This window comes from Epargyreus clarus, unplaced genomic scaffold (genome assembly GCF_041222505.1).
Source record: "Epargyreus clarus isolate Ecla_fem2 unplaced genomic scaffold, WU_Ecla_fem_2.2 ptg000027l, whole genome shotgun sequence".
Classification (NCBI taxonomy): domain Eukaryota; kingdom Metazoa; phylum Arthropoda; class Insecta; order Lepidoptera; family Hesperiidae; genus Epargyreus; species Epargyreus clarus.
This window is the reverse complement of record NW_027332234.1, coordinates 10,077,022-10,093,791: the sequence shown is the minus strand read 5'-3', so window position 1 is coordinate 10,093,791 and position 16,770 is coordinate 10,077,022. Positions and strand designations below refer to the sequence as shown.

The 16,770-nt window shown below is 34.9% G+C and overlaps 1 protein-coding gene across 1 annotated transcript in view; it reads right to left on the bottom strand.

The window, feature by feature from the left end:
• The window catches only part of LOC140753859 (uncharacterized), a 57,097-nt gene that overhangs the window by 26,054 nt on the left and 14,273 nt on the right, over positions 1–16,770 (bottom strand). Inside the window, exons 3-4 of the mRNA XM_073088662.1 lie at positions 6,822–6,935; positions 2,404–2,577 (exon numbers count right to left, since the gene is read on the bottom strand). Coding sequence (XP_072944763.1) covers positions 2,404–2,577; positions 6,822–6,935 — 288 coding nt within the window. The remainder of the gene's footprint in view (positions 1–2,403; positions 2,578–6,821; positions 6,936–16,770) is intronic.

Here is a 16,770-nt window from a genome sequence, read left to right as displayed (position 1 = left end):
GTTACAGTGTACAGTCGAATTGGTAGAATTGCGAAGCAGCGGTGGGTTGTGGCTAATAACTTAGGTAATGCGCATGTTGATGGAGCCGCTGGCGGGATTGCCTTGTAAACACGCGACGCTTGTCAACACGACATTAGAGGATACAGAAATGGCTACTTTCGAAAAGATTTTCACATACTTTCATTTTAATTGCATTGTTAGTTCGTGTGCATATGAGGGTCAAATCGTTCAATTGGATTATGAACAAGTTAACCCAAACCAATTGTGCTGAAATTTGGCATACACGTTCGGTTTAATAAGATAACTAGCTTAGTGACTTGATTAGCTAACTTTACTGAAAGCTTGTTTTTTATATTCCTCTGGTAGAATTGTCTGTCTACTACCCTAAATCGACCCTAAAAAACCCGCGTACGGTTTCTGCCCTTGAAGACTAAGTTGGAACTTCTCGTATAAATATTTTTCTTACCACAATCCTCAAACCAAAGCATAGCAAAACAGCACTACACTGAAGTTATAATACTAACGTCAGAGTGCCGAAGAGTTCAATCACCATAAAGTTTACATTTATTAATCATTTTAGTAGTCATCAGTAGGATATATTACAAGTCGTATTTACAAAGTTACAAGATGAAGAGTACAAAGTATTGCAAAACAGCGGGTTGTGGCTAATAACTTAGTAATGCGCGCTGATGGATCTCGCTGCCGGGATTACCTTGTAAACGTGCGATGCTTGTCAACGTGTCTTTAGACGCTATAGAAATGACTTCTTAGAAAATATTATTAGGGAAAATGTCTCAAATTTAGGTTTATTTACGAATTTGCCTCGTATGATTGCCATTGACACATTTTAATTACTCTAAACTAGGTGTATTTACGAATATGTCTCATATAATTGTCATTGATTATAAGTTTGCAAGATGAGAAGAATAAAGTCTTTACAAAATTAGATAAAAGTTGTGTATTGTAGTTAACAAAATGAAAACGATTGTCTACGAAGTCCTTTATTGGTATTGTATTCAATTCATATATATGCTATTAATTAATTCATGTAAGTATTGGCTTATCATCATGATGTCACGAGTTATAAAAATAAGTCCTTTCAATATTGTTAATTCGATTCGTAAGTACGTAACTCAGGATATCGTGCTTAGGAAATCAATTTATTATGATGATAATGTGTGAATGTGTGTAATAATTTACGCCCATTTTTAATAATCTGTCTATCTTTAATGTTTTATTTACCAAATATAAATATCTGACAATTTATTTATATCTTTGCCCACAAATGACTGCAAAAATGACACTGTCTAGTGAGAAGAAATTGCCAAGTCGATCTTTGGTACGTCATAATGCATATATTCTTCATTATTAACGGGCGTACATTTCTAGTAGATTCATGAGTGTGTGACTTGCAGCTCGTCGGCAAATAAGGCGGCAGTCAGTTAGAGGGTCGTGATTGTGAGATGTAATGGTAATGAGCGGGGATATTAATACACTTAGCGCAGCCGGGACACTGCAGTTATTTAGGACATAATTACGAATGAAATTAGTTTTGTTTAGTATGATTTACACAATTATTTCCAACGGTAAACACTGTGCTTCGAAATTAGAATTGGTTTGGCTTTTTTATTTTTAAAATTGCTCCGTCATTTATGTAAATGTAAGCTTTTTCTCGAATTGTATGGTAATAATTCGATGATTCCTTTTCTTTGCTGTATATAACGGTTTTGTAATAACTTGTAGTAAACAAATCGGAAGAAAATATGTTATTGATTTAAAAAATAAACCGGGAAGACTTATATTTGTCTACCTTAGAGGTAATGAGATATTGTAATAATAAAATGGGTAAATATCTAAATATACATAAGTACCCAGTCGGAACTAGAGCGAGAACATATTAGAAGCATAAATGTATTCTAATGAGGTATTTTTTGAGCTCTGGAACCTGAGATTTGAACTTTGTATTGAAATTCATAAAATAGGCTGTCACATCCTTAGCTCTACATAAACAACTTGAACTTAATTCCGTTTTACGTACTTTAAACGTTATAAAACACTTGTCAGAACATTATCACCGTATGAAGATTTACTTCTTTAAGAATTTGATGGACGCATCGCCGTGCATCTAGATAAATAATTATTGGGAGCGAAGGTAAAAGTAAGAACATTTAATTGTCAAATCTGGGTGTATAAAAGGGCACTGTAGATCGTCTACTGGGTAGTTATTTTCCGATTATTGTAAAGGAAGTTACTTTGCCAGTTTTGCTGCTAATTTGGGTTTAATTAATTTAATTCTGCGTTGTGTTAATTTATTTAAGAAAATTTAGGTTCCCGGCTTATAAAAAGTTGTTTTTTTAAATAATTTCCTGACGATATTCCTGACAGAATAATAAATGCACTTACCACCAGTTGGTATATTAGCGTTAGTTTTGTACTCTCGTTCTTCATGCGACAGCGTCCGTAGAGACCTCGTCGTAGGGTTCTTATTGCAGTCGAAGTCCCGCAGCGCAAGCGTCGTGTCCATGAAGGTTCTTTGGAAGCCCATCGTCCTAATGGGATGCGTTGGTACATTTGTATCTGGAATGAGGCGGGATGTGAGAAAATTGTCCGTAAATTTTATGATCAGTTAACTGCAATGGGAGAAATATTTAAATCTCTTAAATAATAGAGTTAACATGTTATGGAAATAATCCTTTGTATAAAATATGGAATAGATTTGACTTTTTTTTTAAATCTCCAAATACAAACTATTCTGCATAAACAACCGAAAATTGTAAATATTTAAATTTGCTAACAAATAAATTGTGTTTTTTGTAAATTTAAAAAAAAACAAAATCTACTTGTTCTACCTTATTCAATAAAAATATTGAGGTCTCTATAAAAATATTTCAAATTGAAACGAATTGAACGGTTGAATGCCAATTACTACCACGCGATGCAAACAGTATAAGCTAGAAACAACCTTTAAAATAGTTTATTCCGTTTGCAGTTTCCTGTTTCAAATAAATAGGCATGTGTCAATCATCTAATTAGGCAGAAAGGTGCTCTTTTTTTAATTTAACGGTCCAAAAATGAAAGAGCCGATCCTGCGCTTCTATTTAAAAAGGCACCGACGCTATTATTTCGGTCGCCATCAAAAAAATATCCTCCAGATAATTAGTTTATGAGTTTACACAATGCACAAGATATATCGATACCGCAATTATGTTGTGAAATCGACAAACAATAAAGGAAGCCAATTGTTTTTATGTTTAATAATATGACAGCGACTAGTAATGTTCTTATATCGATACATTTATTAATTATAGCTGATTTTTTTTACCAAATTTATATTTATTCCATTCACTTCTATTAAAATATATTTGTATGATTAAGTAATTTTATTTTTAAATACAATAATTGAACAATATGTTGGTGTTCAAAAAATAAATAGATCAAGTCAAGTAAAACTTATAGCATAAAGTATTTTGTCATATCGTGAAGTGTAAATATACAAAAAAAATACTGAATTTAAAGTCTCAGCAAAGAAGTGAGCCCTTAATAAATTGTTACTTACATATTTAGAAATAGTGTAAAATTATTTGTCCGTATAAAAGATTTTTCACTGTGGACGGTGGACATCACATAACTCTGGTAAAAAGTTTCTTGAGAGTTATCGATAAAGTCTATCCGTTTTAAAACGTATCGATACAATCGATATGTCATATTACGTTATACATCCCACGGAGGGTCAAGCGAAGCGGCTTACACCGGGGCCTACAAATTAAGTCTATTAACTCAAACTTTTAAGTCCCTTGTGCACGCGATCTTCCTTTCTTGTCCCGCGGACTTTGGGGCTTACGCGCTAAGTACCTTTTGTCCCCACTCTTTGTTTCGGGATATCTGGACAATAAGCGGGATTCTCGTTTGCAGCTTTAATGCAATTTAGGGTGATTTCTTGTGATGTTCCTATTTATTTTGAACCCATATCCCTTTAACGTTGTAGGTATTTTGCACGAATATTTGCTAATTTAAAGCGGCCAAATAAGAAAGTTTATAACGGCTGTTTCAAAAATAAATGTTTGGGGTTTTTGGCTTTGTTTTGGTATCAAGTATTACCAAAAGCATGATTCCATTAGTCGGGTTAATTTGGACTAACATTACCTCTTTTATAATTAATATTAATAATTTAACAGCTTGCGTTCTTAGTAGGAAATGTTCTGTTTACGTGACATTTAGATATTGTTTAAAATGTATATATTGTACTTATCTCACTAAACATATACATAATTATAAAAAGATTGTAAGTCTACAAAAAATCTGGTCATAATAGAAAATACATGCAACTTCTATAACAAGTTACAAAAATATCTCGATATGGTTTAGCAAATTATTTAGAAATTGGTGCTTTATATGTATGTAATTTGCTCACGACATAAACTAACACCAATACGAGCGCCGACTTCAACACTATGTACAGGTAAGGGTTAAAATGTTAAATATATTAGCCAATTTTTTTCTTTTTTTTTTCGACTTGGCGGGCGCACGTCCGTGCCCCCAGATACGCCCGTAGTAAAACTGTAATTTCTTTGAAACGACAGACAGGTTTTTCAATTTATTCATCGCATACTACTTTTTATAGCTTTTCACTGGCGTCGCCAAGGCTGTCGTCTGGTACAAAGGTGGAGGAGCAGTTGCTACGTGCGTGAGTGGGACTTATTACTGACATAATTCCGCTATTGTTTGCCACCGGCACTCCATATGGCGTAACGTGCTCCTGTCGGCCAATTTCGATACTTCCAATTTATTCTTCAAAATCCTTAGTTTTGCGTGACTGCGGATGCCGGAAGACTCTGTTATGAATTGTTTGGTTTGTTGTTTCGGGTTGGAGTATTTAGAGTATCTGGCTTATGGTTGGAGTATTTAGAGTATTTGGCTTATTTTATAAGTAAGGTTAACTAATTATACATTTATGAGTCATGTGGGTACTAGGCGCTATGTCGATTTGTTGCAAAGATCAAGATCAAAGATCCGTGATTAATTTTGAGTTTGCGTTTAGGTTTATTCTGTTTCTACGTATTTGGGGCTAGGATTGAAAAATAACTTTTTCAGACTGGTGTCTTTCAGTGAGTTAGCGAGAAAAGATGCGAGTGAAATTTAAACCAAATCTTTGTCTTCAAACAAGTACGGTAGGTTTGTTAGTCATTACCCATATTCGTATAAAAATCGTAAAACATCTACATTTTTTGGTACTAAAATTGTAAATGATATAGAAATCATACTAATATTTCTTTAGGTACGGCAAAGAGTATTAATATTTTTAACGGACGTAAATAATTATATTTTAAAGGCACATTTAAAGTACAAAAATTACACCATTAACTTTATGATTTGATAAATAAATACTAAACTTTGTAAAGTAAAATTATGTATATATCCCCTATTTACCTAATAAACAGAAAATTTCCCTCATTTGTAATATAAAAGTATTGAAAACAACAAAAATCCAAAACCACAAATTTCGGCAACATAATTACAAATTAAAGAGTCGTTAAATTTTACTACATTTTTATAGACAAGAGAACGTCCTTGTGGGACGACCCACTGATAAATCACCAAGTCCCGTGGGAAGAAAACAGTTATCTACGAGTAGATAGCGCGACCACATCAGCGCGGTAGGTATCCGACCGTATCGCATATGAATTATACGTAAAAATACACGCGATAATAATAGAACGGTTATTATTTATTTTAACAAGCTTCAACTTACGGGTGGGCTCGCATTTGTATTGAAAAAGTAGTATATGAAATTTCCTAAAAAAAAAGTTTCACACCAATTAATTAGAGTCTTATTTAGTTTACTTATTTAAACCTATATATTACAAGTGACATCTTCAACTTTATCAACCAATCCAAAAAGTCTACTTCTGACAGGAGATTGGTCATAGTCACCCCGCCTGGCTTGTGCGTTAGTTGAGAATCCGCGACACTAAGCCATCCACGGAAAGGAGTGATCATATTCTAGATCGGTATGGTAATTGATAGCAAAATTTGTACTTATAATCGTACCATTTCTAACTTAGCACCTTGTCTATTGATTTAAAAAGTTTACTAACGTCAGAAGAAGTCAGGAGTTAGATGGCCGGTAGTGGTTAAAATCTGTTAAGACTTCAGTATTCACATCTTTCGGAGATCGTCAGATTCTTATAATGGAGCTGCAATATGACTTTCCACTCAAGCTGACCACAAGCTTCTATATCCCTTCTCATTGGAACACCATAATGGAGCATGATCGGAGCAATCCAGTTCAGCTTCGTAGTGGAATTTACGACCAATACTGTCACCTCTAAAATACATGTACGATGGAAACGTAATACAACGGTACGATAATTATAGGAACGTAGGTACATAATATATTTTAATTGTTTACGTCCCACTGTGGTTTTTGTAACAGTGCGACGAATAATAACAAATTGGACCCCGGGCATGACATGTCCAATCAAATTAAATTTAATTTAGTTTTACATTAAGCGACGTTTGTAACGATTGTGTCGAATTAGCGATAATGTAGTTTGAAGCCACCTTTGTGGTGTTTATCTATTCGCAGGTAATCAATTGGTATGCCAGCGCATGTTATAGTATTATGTTTTTTTTATCAGTAGGTGATGACATAGCTGCACTTAAACTACGAAGGACTCTACCATCTTTTAAAGAACATGGACGCGCACAAATCCCGGTTAAAATTAACTTGTCGTTTTAGTGTGACGGTGTTGGGTGTGTAACTTTTCTTATTTTTCCTCCAAACGTGCTTAAAAAGTAATACTTCAAAAATTATAACTTACTGCTTTTCGAGCGAGGTTCCCGCGGTCCATCCACGGTGACTTTGATGGCCTTAATGTAAGTAGCTACTTGGGGCGGTGAGGTGGATACCGTTATGGTGAGTGAGAAGCTCTTCCCTGAAACAATCGTTCATTTTCAATTATTTTATCTCAGAACCCTTATACAGAATACTTTTACACGTGAATATATTAGTGGCGAATGGACATTCATATTTCATTTGATATAAATTAGTCCCTAAGGATAGTCACGCATCTGTTATCGACTTCATTTGATATTACAGGGTTGGTTACAGATGTTTGTGAGTAGCAGTGGCTACTTAGGATCGGTAGACTATATGTCACTTTATTATATCTATTACTTAAATATACATTAAAAAAATATAATAACGTAGGTAATAGAATATTTATTTAATCATTGGTCATTACAATGAGATCCACCAAAAGTCATGGCTTAACATTAAATGGTTCGTTAATATGTAATAAATAATACATAATTTCACAAATCCCCCTTATTTACTAATATCAAGTACATTAATAACTACGTGTCGTACACATAAACAAAATTACAAGTGAACGCAAAATTATTAAACCACTATTGGATTCTAACAAAGCAAGATAATCGCCTGTCTATAATTACACAATTAATGTAGGTGTATTAAAATAGTTGGTGTGTATTGAATGACACTTTTCCGAGTAGTGCAGCATTCCCCGGCTATCGGGCGGCGCGTATGGTGGAAAATAGCGAGCTTTTTGGGTGCCCGATTTGCGGTCGACAGTAATGAATGCACCGATAAATACGGAATAAAATTACAGTTAAAATGAGTGGATTAACATGTCTAATGCAGATAATTCGCGTGTAGCGCTCTCTCGATTTAGTATAAATGATTGATTTCCACTAGTTTAGGTTAGGTTAGGCTGTTTACGAATTCCTTTTAGGTTACCGCAGTGAGTTGCATTTGATAGGTGACTATTAAAGCTGATTTTGATCAACGTATTTAACTTAATTATGTACTTTCAGGCACTTGACCTGTGTAAGTACACTGTAACTAACTATAGTCTCTTTTTGTTTGTTATTATTGTTAGATAATTTATTTTCCTTAAAATATGTTATGGTACCCACAGACAAATTAGATAAGAATAATCTCTGTCTCTGCTAGTTGGTCACACGCTCGCCGCTTCCTGTAGCTGTACGATAGAACAAGTCAAGACATGTTCCCGTATACTATCCTGATAAATTTACATATTTGTTACATAATAATTAAAATTTCATCAGCAATCAATAAGTGATTGATCTCAGGTGGGATCCCATTTTCAGCTATAATATTTTATTTATTATTAATATTTTCACTGTTGTAAGTACGTGTTAGTGGAGGCTATATTTTCTGTCGGCGTGAAATTCTAATATCAGTGTCGCTTTCTCGTCACAAAGCAACATTAGAGTGAACGATACGTTTCAATACGGAAACAAATCATCATAAAACATTGGACGCTAAACTGCCGAGGCGTGTCTTGAACGATGTGAAATATTGCATTTAAAATCGCTATTAAACTTAATGCATTTTACAAGATCACTCATCAACAGTTTAGGACCTAACACAATACGTGCGAAGTTGTAAAATATAACATTGTATTCCAATGGTCTCCCGGAGGTGTTGAGAGAGCTCCGTGAAATATTCAATTATTGTGCGCGGGCGCAGGTGGGCCGTGGAGGGTGAGGCGTACGAGGGAATGGCGGCCATCTTGATTTACGATCGAGCGTAAATCCTGAGTGACATTTGTGAGTGAAGACGACGCTCGCGCTCTCGTCGCCACGTATGACACGTTTTTCAGGAAAACATTTGCGGTAACGTTTGCATTACGGCTCGGACGAGGTATGAGTGTGGCTATTTGGGATGAGTAAGATCAATGAACGTGGAACCTACTTTTGAGTCATTTTGGGATTATTCCTGTTAATCCTTATATGCGTAAATACCGTGTTATGTATACGACGTGAACCAATAAGCCGTGAAATAACCGTGTAATGTAAGGCGGCGGTAACATAAGACCGGCCTCATTGGATATGTTCAGGTAAACTTGGTACGTAAATATATATGGAATATTATTAATTACTGACTGTAAAGTGTACTTCTCGCGTTAGTTTATTGTATGATAGTAACATGATCGCGTAGACAGAGTAAGTGTACGCACACACTTATAGATATTGATTTCAGATATTGTTGTATAGTTTGCTTCAAACGCTATGTGCAATAAAATTACATAAAGAGAATGATTATTACAAATTCAAAGTCGATACATAAATTAATAAGTATATTATTCAATAGAAAGAAAGAATAGAAATACAAATTAAATTACAAAATTCTTTATCTTGAATGTGTTGGGTTAAACATCGGTTTCCGAAAATTCCATGTAATTTCGCTTGAGATGTTGAATTTGTCAGGACATGCAAGAATTAAATCAGAATTCTAAAATGGAAGAATGAAATCAGAATTCTTCTGCTCAATTCATTTGTGAAATATGTAGAACACAAGTGATGTCGTTCCTCCTTAATCCTCAAGGGTAGAGACGAGTATGACCGACTTTGGGTAGGCTCTCGCTGTCGTAGCCAGGATTTTATTTCGGAAGGGAGGGGTTGTAGTGATTGTTTTAATCTATGCGAAGAATTCGATCGAAAATCAGCTAAATCGTCCAATCGTATGTGTCCAAAATTACGAGTCTATGAGCATGTATCGTACAGTAGGTAGGTATGTTGGAGTCGACGTGTTCTGACGTAATTTCTCATTTTCCCTTTTAAATATTAGAATTAATGATCAGTAAATACGTCATATAATGATTTATCGTAAGTTATCTTTCACGCTTAGTTTCATTAAAGTATTTACCCATAAAAATTGATAGTGTGTAATCATTATAAATTATTAATTGCCTAAGAGTATTTTATTTCATTATTATTTTATGTACTTCGTATCTATATAGTAACAGTACACACATTGATAGTAATTTTGTAAAAACCCAATATATGAAGGTTTTGGAAATAAAGTTTGGTGGAAATGAATAAAGGTTAGGAAAAGGCTTACCTTTTCCTAACCTTTATTCATACCAACCAATTCAAGCTACCAAACTTACCTAAGGGTACGGTTGGTAGCTTCATACTTTGCGCAATACATTTTTTTATTGCAAAAAGAAATCAATGTGTTAATTTTGACTGTCTGTTACCTACTTAAAATAAAACTTACAATAACAATTAACAAAGTTGTCATTTAACAGGAAAATAGCTATAGTAACAATGACTACGTAGCGTTAAATAAATGTGTCATATTATTTACAACAGAATTTAGTTTTAGTAAAATATTTTTTTAAACAACCTGCTTATTAGGTTACAAAATATTGTGATGGCAAACATAATTCAAATGATGTTCTCTTTTTTATCTGATTTATAAATCTAATCTTTGATTTAGTTAGAAAAGACAAATAAAAACTCACACATACCTAATTTGGATATACCTGTTCACTATTACCGAGAATCCAATGTAGATATCCTTGCAATATTTATAAAGCCACTGGCACATAGGTACAATACTTAATATTCGTATATATTTGATTTTGTCAGCCCATTACTGTCTCACTGCCGGGCACTGGTCTTCTCTCAGGGTATGATGGGTCTTAGGCTGTAGTCCACTGCGCTGGCGAAGTGCGAAATAGTACACTACACATTTTCTTGAGAACCTTTTTAAAAGAACTCATTGTTAAAGAAAACCTTTTCTCACCATGTTTTCATTCGCCATATAAGCAAGTGAATTGTAATACTCATTCAAATACGTAAATTTTAAAAATCATAGGCGTGTTTCCGGTATTCAAACTTTGGACATCCTTTTGAGAGACGGAGTATCTAATCACGAAGCTGTTACTGTTGTAGGAATGTGTAACATCAAAACGATTTAAACCAGAATCTATAGCAAATATTGTTTACGTTGTTATTATTTCGTTGACCAGTAAGCGCATCTGAGACTCTGTACAAAGCAGATTGATACATTGTGCTACGCAGATTCTGATTTTTAATTACCTTACCATGAGTTTTTACGTTTTTACAAATATGACTGTTTTGGTATTTGTTTACGTATTTGCCCATAAAATTTCCAATCAACGCCTCAAGCAAATTGTATCAGAACTTTAGTGTCAGTAACGTAACATTAAATGTCTAAATTGACAAATGGCGCTTTATGTTTTGTCTCTTTTTGTTGCGAACATGTGAGGTAGACAAAAAGACTTGAGCACTTACTTATTGTTACGTTTACTCAGTCTACTAAGCAAACGGAACAGAATAATGGATTGAGTAAACGTAACGTAAAATTGTGGGATGTTTTGAAAACTCATGGTAAGGGTACAGATAGGCACACAACTGGAAAGAAAGGTCGTTTAGTACTCATTTGCGAGCGTGAAACGAGCGACGTTGGAATAAGAACAAAAAACGATCGAAACGAACCGTAATACGATGATGACCGCTACACAAAATGATTTGGTCACATTCTGGTCATGCCGTTTATGCACCGACCGCTCGCTCCTAATTATGTGTTCAATTTGATGACAAGGGCACTGAATGAGAGAATCTTGACGGTCTTCAAGATTGACTTTGGATATAAGATACCGGGATAAATCAGTGTTCTTGAATTTTTATACAACTACGGAGGGTAATCTAATTTTGAGCGTGTCTCATTTGGTACCTGCAGCACGGCTAGACGGATTTTAACAAAAGAGGTGTCTGTAGATTCGTCTAAATTGCGGGTTTTTGTTGTTTAATAAGTTGTTGACTACGATATACGGACAACTCTTGTTGTTTCTGTATGTAACAAAATTAGTGATAAAAAATGGTCAAATCGCGCCGATGACTCGTAAGACGAACGAAGATTATGAATCACATCGTTCTAGGGATTCATAGCGGAAAAGAAAGGTGCTTGATTACGAACATGCATTGGTAATAATAATGTCGCTCATCAGGTGATTAGGTGGATGGATTAGTGGAGTTAAGATCAGTCAGTGATATCTAGAATGATATACTCTTAAATAAATGTAGCGTCCTAAAGTCTGAATGTATTTCTATTGGCCAAGGGACTGTTAGCCTAATTTCTAAATACAACAATTGCTGCTACGAATTTTGTAGTTATAATGATGAGAATTCCAAATTATATTTAGAATTGGAAAATTTCGATTCATTATATTGGTGATTCAAATTCGTATTTAAAACTTTAGATTTTCCGAAGACATGAGCCTATTATAAAACATGTCATATCAATTTTATTAATAGCAAAGAAGAAATGCAGGCAAATGGCATTTGCACATTTGACCTTAACTTCGAAAAAACGTTTTTAAGGTATGTAGTATCTATCAACCCGTAGGCATTTTGTATTGGGAGCATTGTTAGTCATAGAATTAAAGCGATATCCTTCTTTGTTACTGAATAGAATTAGTCATATTATTTATTGTCAGATATTGCCATATTTTGTTATGTTGTTGTTTTAGTAGATTTTTTTCTTCACTCACAACCCCATACTAGGATTCCCTGTATCGTAGGTGCTATGGACACACACATAGACAAATAACCAAATACCCAGACCAAGAAACAGAAAATTCCTCATTTAGATATCTGTCTGGCCGGGGATCGAACCCGCGTCAGGCTGCGCGTCAGGCTGACATGGTGACCGCTCCGCCACGCAGGTCATCAAATATTGTGTTGCTAGTAAAACAAATAAAGATCTACAAAGCATGTAGATAATGTTACAATCACCTTAATTTGATACGAAAACCGTGTTCATTATTGAAACTGAGACTTATTAATTGACTAAATAAACAAATAAAGTTGTGTGAATCTGTCATGTCTTCAGATTGCCTAATCTAATATGAAAGGTATGCCCCAGAAATAAACTAAACACTGTCCTTTAAAAATTGTTTTATTGTATTGTGCTGTACCGTAACGTTAAAGGTAACGGATTGTATTACAAATGTATCAGAAACAAAAATAGGGAAACATAGTAACTATAATAATTAATTTACGTACTTACAGGTACACAATGAACAATGATTTCTTGACGCAAAGTGTCACTTAATAAAAACGTCGGTAAGAACCCCATCTAAGTTGGATCAGTTTTTTTTGAGAATATCGTGGACATGCAAACATACATACATAGTGGTCGAGTGCCTCCTTTTTTGAAGTCGGTTAAAAAGCAGTTATTTCGGAATTTCCTTCACTCTTTGACACACTCACTTTTGCAAAACGTTAACATATTATTCAAAGATTCTTATCACCACAAAAATATTTTGATTTCGAATCTGTCATCGAGTTACCTAATCTAATTCGAAAGTCAAAATAAATTGAACGCCGTCCTTTGAAAGTCGTTCTCGTGGCCGTGTAACAATATCGGTATCAAAATTCGGTGCAAGCCACCGATCCCTTGGCTCGTACCTGTCGGTTCGGATCACATCGCCCGCCGTGCAGTGTTGTGATGACCACGTCGGAACCAATGGCACTGCATCCACTACTGGTGTCAACTTACATGCTTACGATAAGCAGACGTGTGCTCTATTTCTCTTTATTTCTAACTTAAATTTGTTATGAGATAAAGAAAAATTAAAATATTTTTGTTTGTAAGGGATAGTTTTTTACTACTACTATAAGATTACTTTGTGCAGCGTTATGATGGATGGTGTTTCTGTTCCATAAAGTATAAAAACCTACCGATTACCATTCAAAAACGGATTGGTAGTTTCCAGACTTTTAAGGATTTTTATGGAGAACTCTTAAGCATATTGATTTGGTTATGAAGTTTTCTTTGACTTTTCAAATAATCAAATCTTTGCATTAGGAATCAAACCCCACATCTTTGTCATATAACATTACTTCCCAGAATTTGATCCTTATAAGCAACACTATCAGATAGTGGAATAATATAGAGAGAGGATGTATTTTTTTTCAAAATCAACTCGTTCGATTCCCGGCTAAGGAAAAAGATATTTAAAAAAAACGAATGATACAGTTTCAGTTTTTATCAAAATCAGCCTCGTAACTTCTTTCAGCATTTTTCGCTAATCCTTATAGTTTCGGATTTAGCCCTGAAGACCTATTTGAAAAATTCACCCTGTATATATGTTTAAGCATTACTCCTTGATTTTTCTTAAATCTATTACTGCGTAGCGCCATCTCTTGGGGTTTGTGCATAAGATACACTCGGACAATTTCCCGCACAAGTAGTTTAATACGAGAGAGTGTGACGCTAAATCTTAATCTGTTTATGACACGTGTACGTAACATACATACATAGTTATGTATGGTGGAATATTCAGAAACCGCAGTCGTATTTAGCTCTTAGCAGTGCAGGCACATATTGAAAATACTCCGGTGTCTACGATCTAATTCTAATTTTAACGGCAGAACCGCCATCGCCGCAAGTAAATAAATAACGCTCACACTAAGATCTTTTTTCTGTCGTGGTTGTTACGGACAAACACAAATTTCATACCCAGAACACGAATCTAATTTCAACTTTATGGCCGGGAATCGAACCCGGAACTCGCTGTGCAGACTTTTATGGTGACTCCGCTACGCGGGTTATAGTTTCTGCCTTATAACAAGTCTTAACTTTTGCGTTTTGCAACAGAGTCAATAGTTCCTACTTACTACCTAGTCTTTAAAGGTGACCCATCTGTGGATGACCTTAGGTAGCATTACACGATCGACCACCTACGGGGCGCCCGCTCCCGCGGGAGCTCCCAGGGCTGGCGACCCCCGACCATCAGGGGGCCGACCGTCCGCTCGGTACAACGACGCGATAATTACCGAATCACCCCCTCAACAGGGGGATGATAGAAATTTTTAATATTTGTTCATTATTTTATTATGTTTTAAATAACATTATATTATTATGAATAAATATCAAGAATCCGGGGGGTATTTACCACCTGAGAATCTGCCCGGGCAAAGAGGGTATCCTCGAGACCCGAATTTCCTGCCCACCGCCCTTATGTTGACATTGCCGCAATATATGTGCGCCCGGAGGGTAAGACGTCCCAGCGATAGATAGGTAGCATTCAAATCCAATCTGATTCATTGACGTTAATGGGCACCAGTGATAATTTAATATCACGTGCCACGTTCTACCACCATTAATTAAATTCCGTAGGTAACCATGAAAGTAATGGCATAATTTTAATACTCTAATTAAATCGAGATGGATATTAAAAGCAACTGACCGAATGTACCTATCAATATTTGTAATTATGAAGAGCGTTTTTAATTTTCCTGTTAAATGATATTCTGGAAACAGTAATTATTTATTTTATAATATTTTGTAATTTCGGCATACAAGCATAGACATTAAAATGTGTTCCGTGCCTAATTTGTACATTCATTTAAACAAAATAGACTCGTTGCCTAATGCATTAACAGGTTAAATTAAATGGTATTTATATTTCATAAACTGGCTTTACCTGTTTGAATCATAATAATTTGTGTTTAGTTACGTAGTTAAATTAATTTGAGTGAATTAGGCAGACACCTAATTTAGTCGTTTAATTTAAGGTAATATGTTGTACATAACATTGGTGCCGAACACTACTAAGTATGATCGGGTTTGAAGAGTGTGAAACAAAAGGCACTCTTAGTTGATTTACTCAATTTAGTAGTCAGGAATAGTCCTTAGATCTCAGTTAAAACGATACATTTTTGTCTGTGCATAATTACATTTACATTTACTTTTAGGTACAATGTTTGTTCGCTATGTTAGTTTAAACTTGGTATGTATATAATTCTGCAGAAAATATTAATGCAGTGGATAAAATAAATTCTAATTTTATAGATACAGTAAGGCACATATACACGAGGCGTTCCAAGTATATAATAGTTATGCGATATATGAAATGATCTCTGTGATTTTACTACTTTTTACATGAGGTACATGTGGGCCGGTAATGGCGTCGGCTGCGCCGGCGCAACACAATGGAACAGTAAAGTGCGAACGTCGTTTACGGCTTGCGGTTTGGAAATTAAAATCGGACTTATCCCGACCGTTCGATGCCGGTGAAAGCAAGCGTTTTCGGTTATTTTGTAGTCTATTCATATAATACAAGAGTCGAGGGAATCTTTTTAATAAGAAAAATATAAAGCTTTGAATAAAAAAGCAACGGTTCCTACGCTCTAGGTACATCAATAAGAGTAACTGTGTCGCTGATGCTATGAGCACGACAAGTCTGGGAACACCTAGACCCAGAACGGAAATATAAATATTATTACATTTAATATATATACATTTAATAATATTTTTATTGATGCCTGACTGATCGGAGATAGATCCTGGAAGACTGCGTGACGAACCGGTACGGCCATACGCAGGTTATATAAGTTTTAATTAAGTTACAATCGAATCAAACAACAAAATTTCGAAGGGAAAGGAGGAAGGCAGCCTTCTCATATTGTTGTTCGAAGAAATTATTGATGCCACACGGTCTTATCGAGTTAAGACAAGTTTAAATATTATAAGTACCTAAATATCATAAAGATTACGAGGTGAAATAATGCAAAAGTGACGTCATATTGCATACATGCATGCAATTGTTGTTACATTTAAAGAGATTGTCCCGGGCTCATGTCTTAATGCTGCACGCTTTAATATACAAAATGAAGACATTAAAGTTCTAATGTCGTCAAACAATAAAATTTAACCCAGGCACTCAATTCTAACTTGTTGGTAAATTGTCAATAAATTTAATGCATGCCTAACTATACAATTTACTAAATTACTTCGTTTCGTGCACGAGCGTTGACGACAAACGCAGATTTTCACATTCGTGATGTAGAAAACGTTCATTTCTTTACCGCAAACGATTATTTTGTTTTTCACCGTATCTGCGGAGCACTTTAATGATGTATTAGACGTTAAACGCGGGATCATTTTACCCCGTGCGCGTGTAC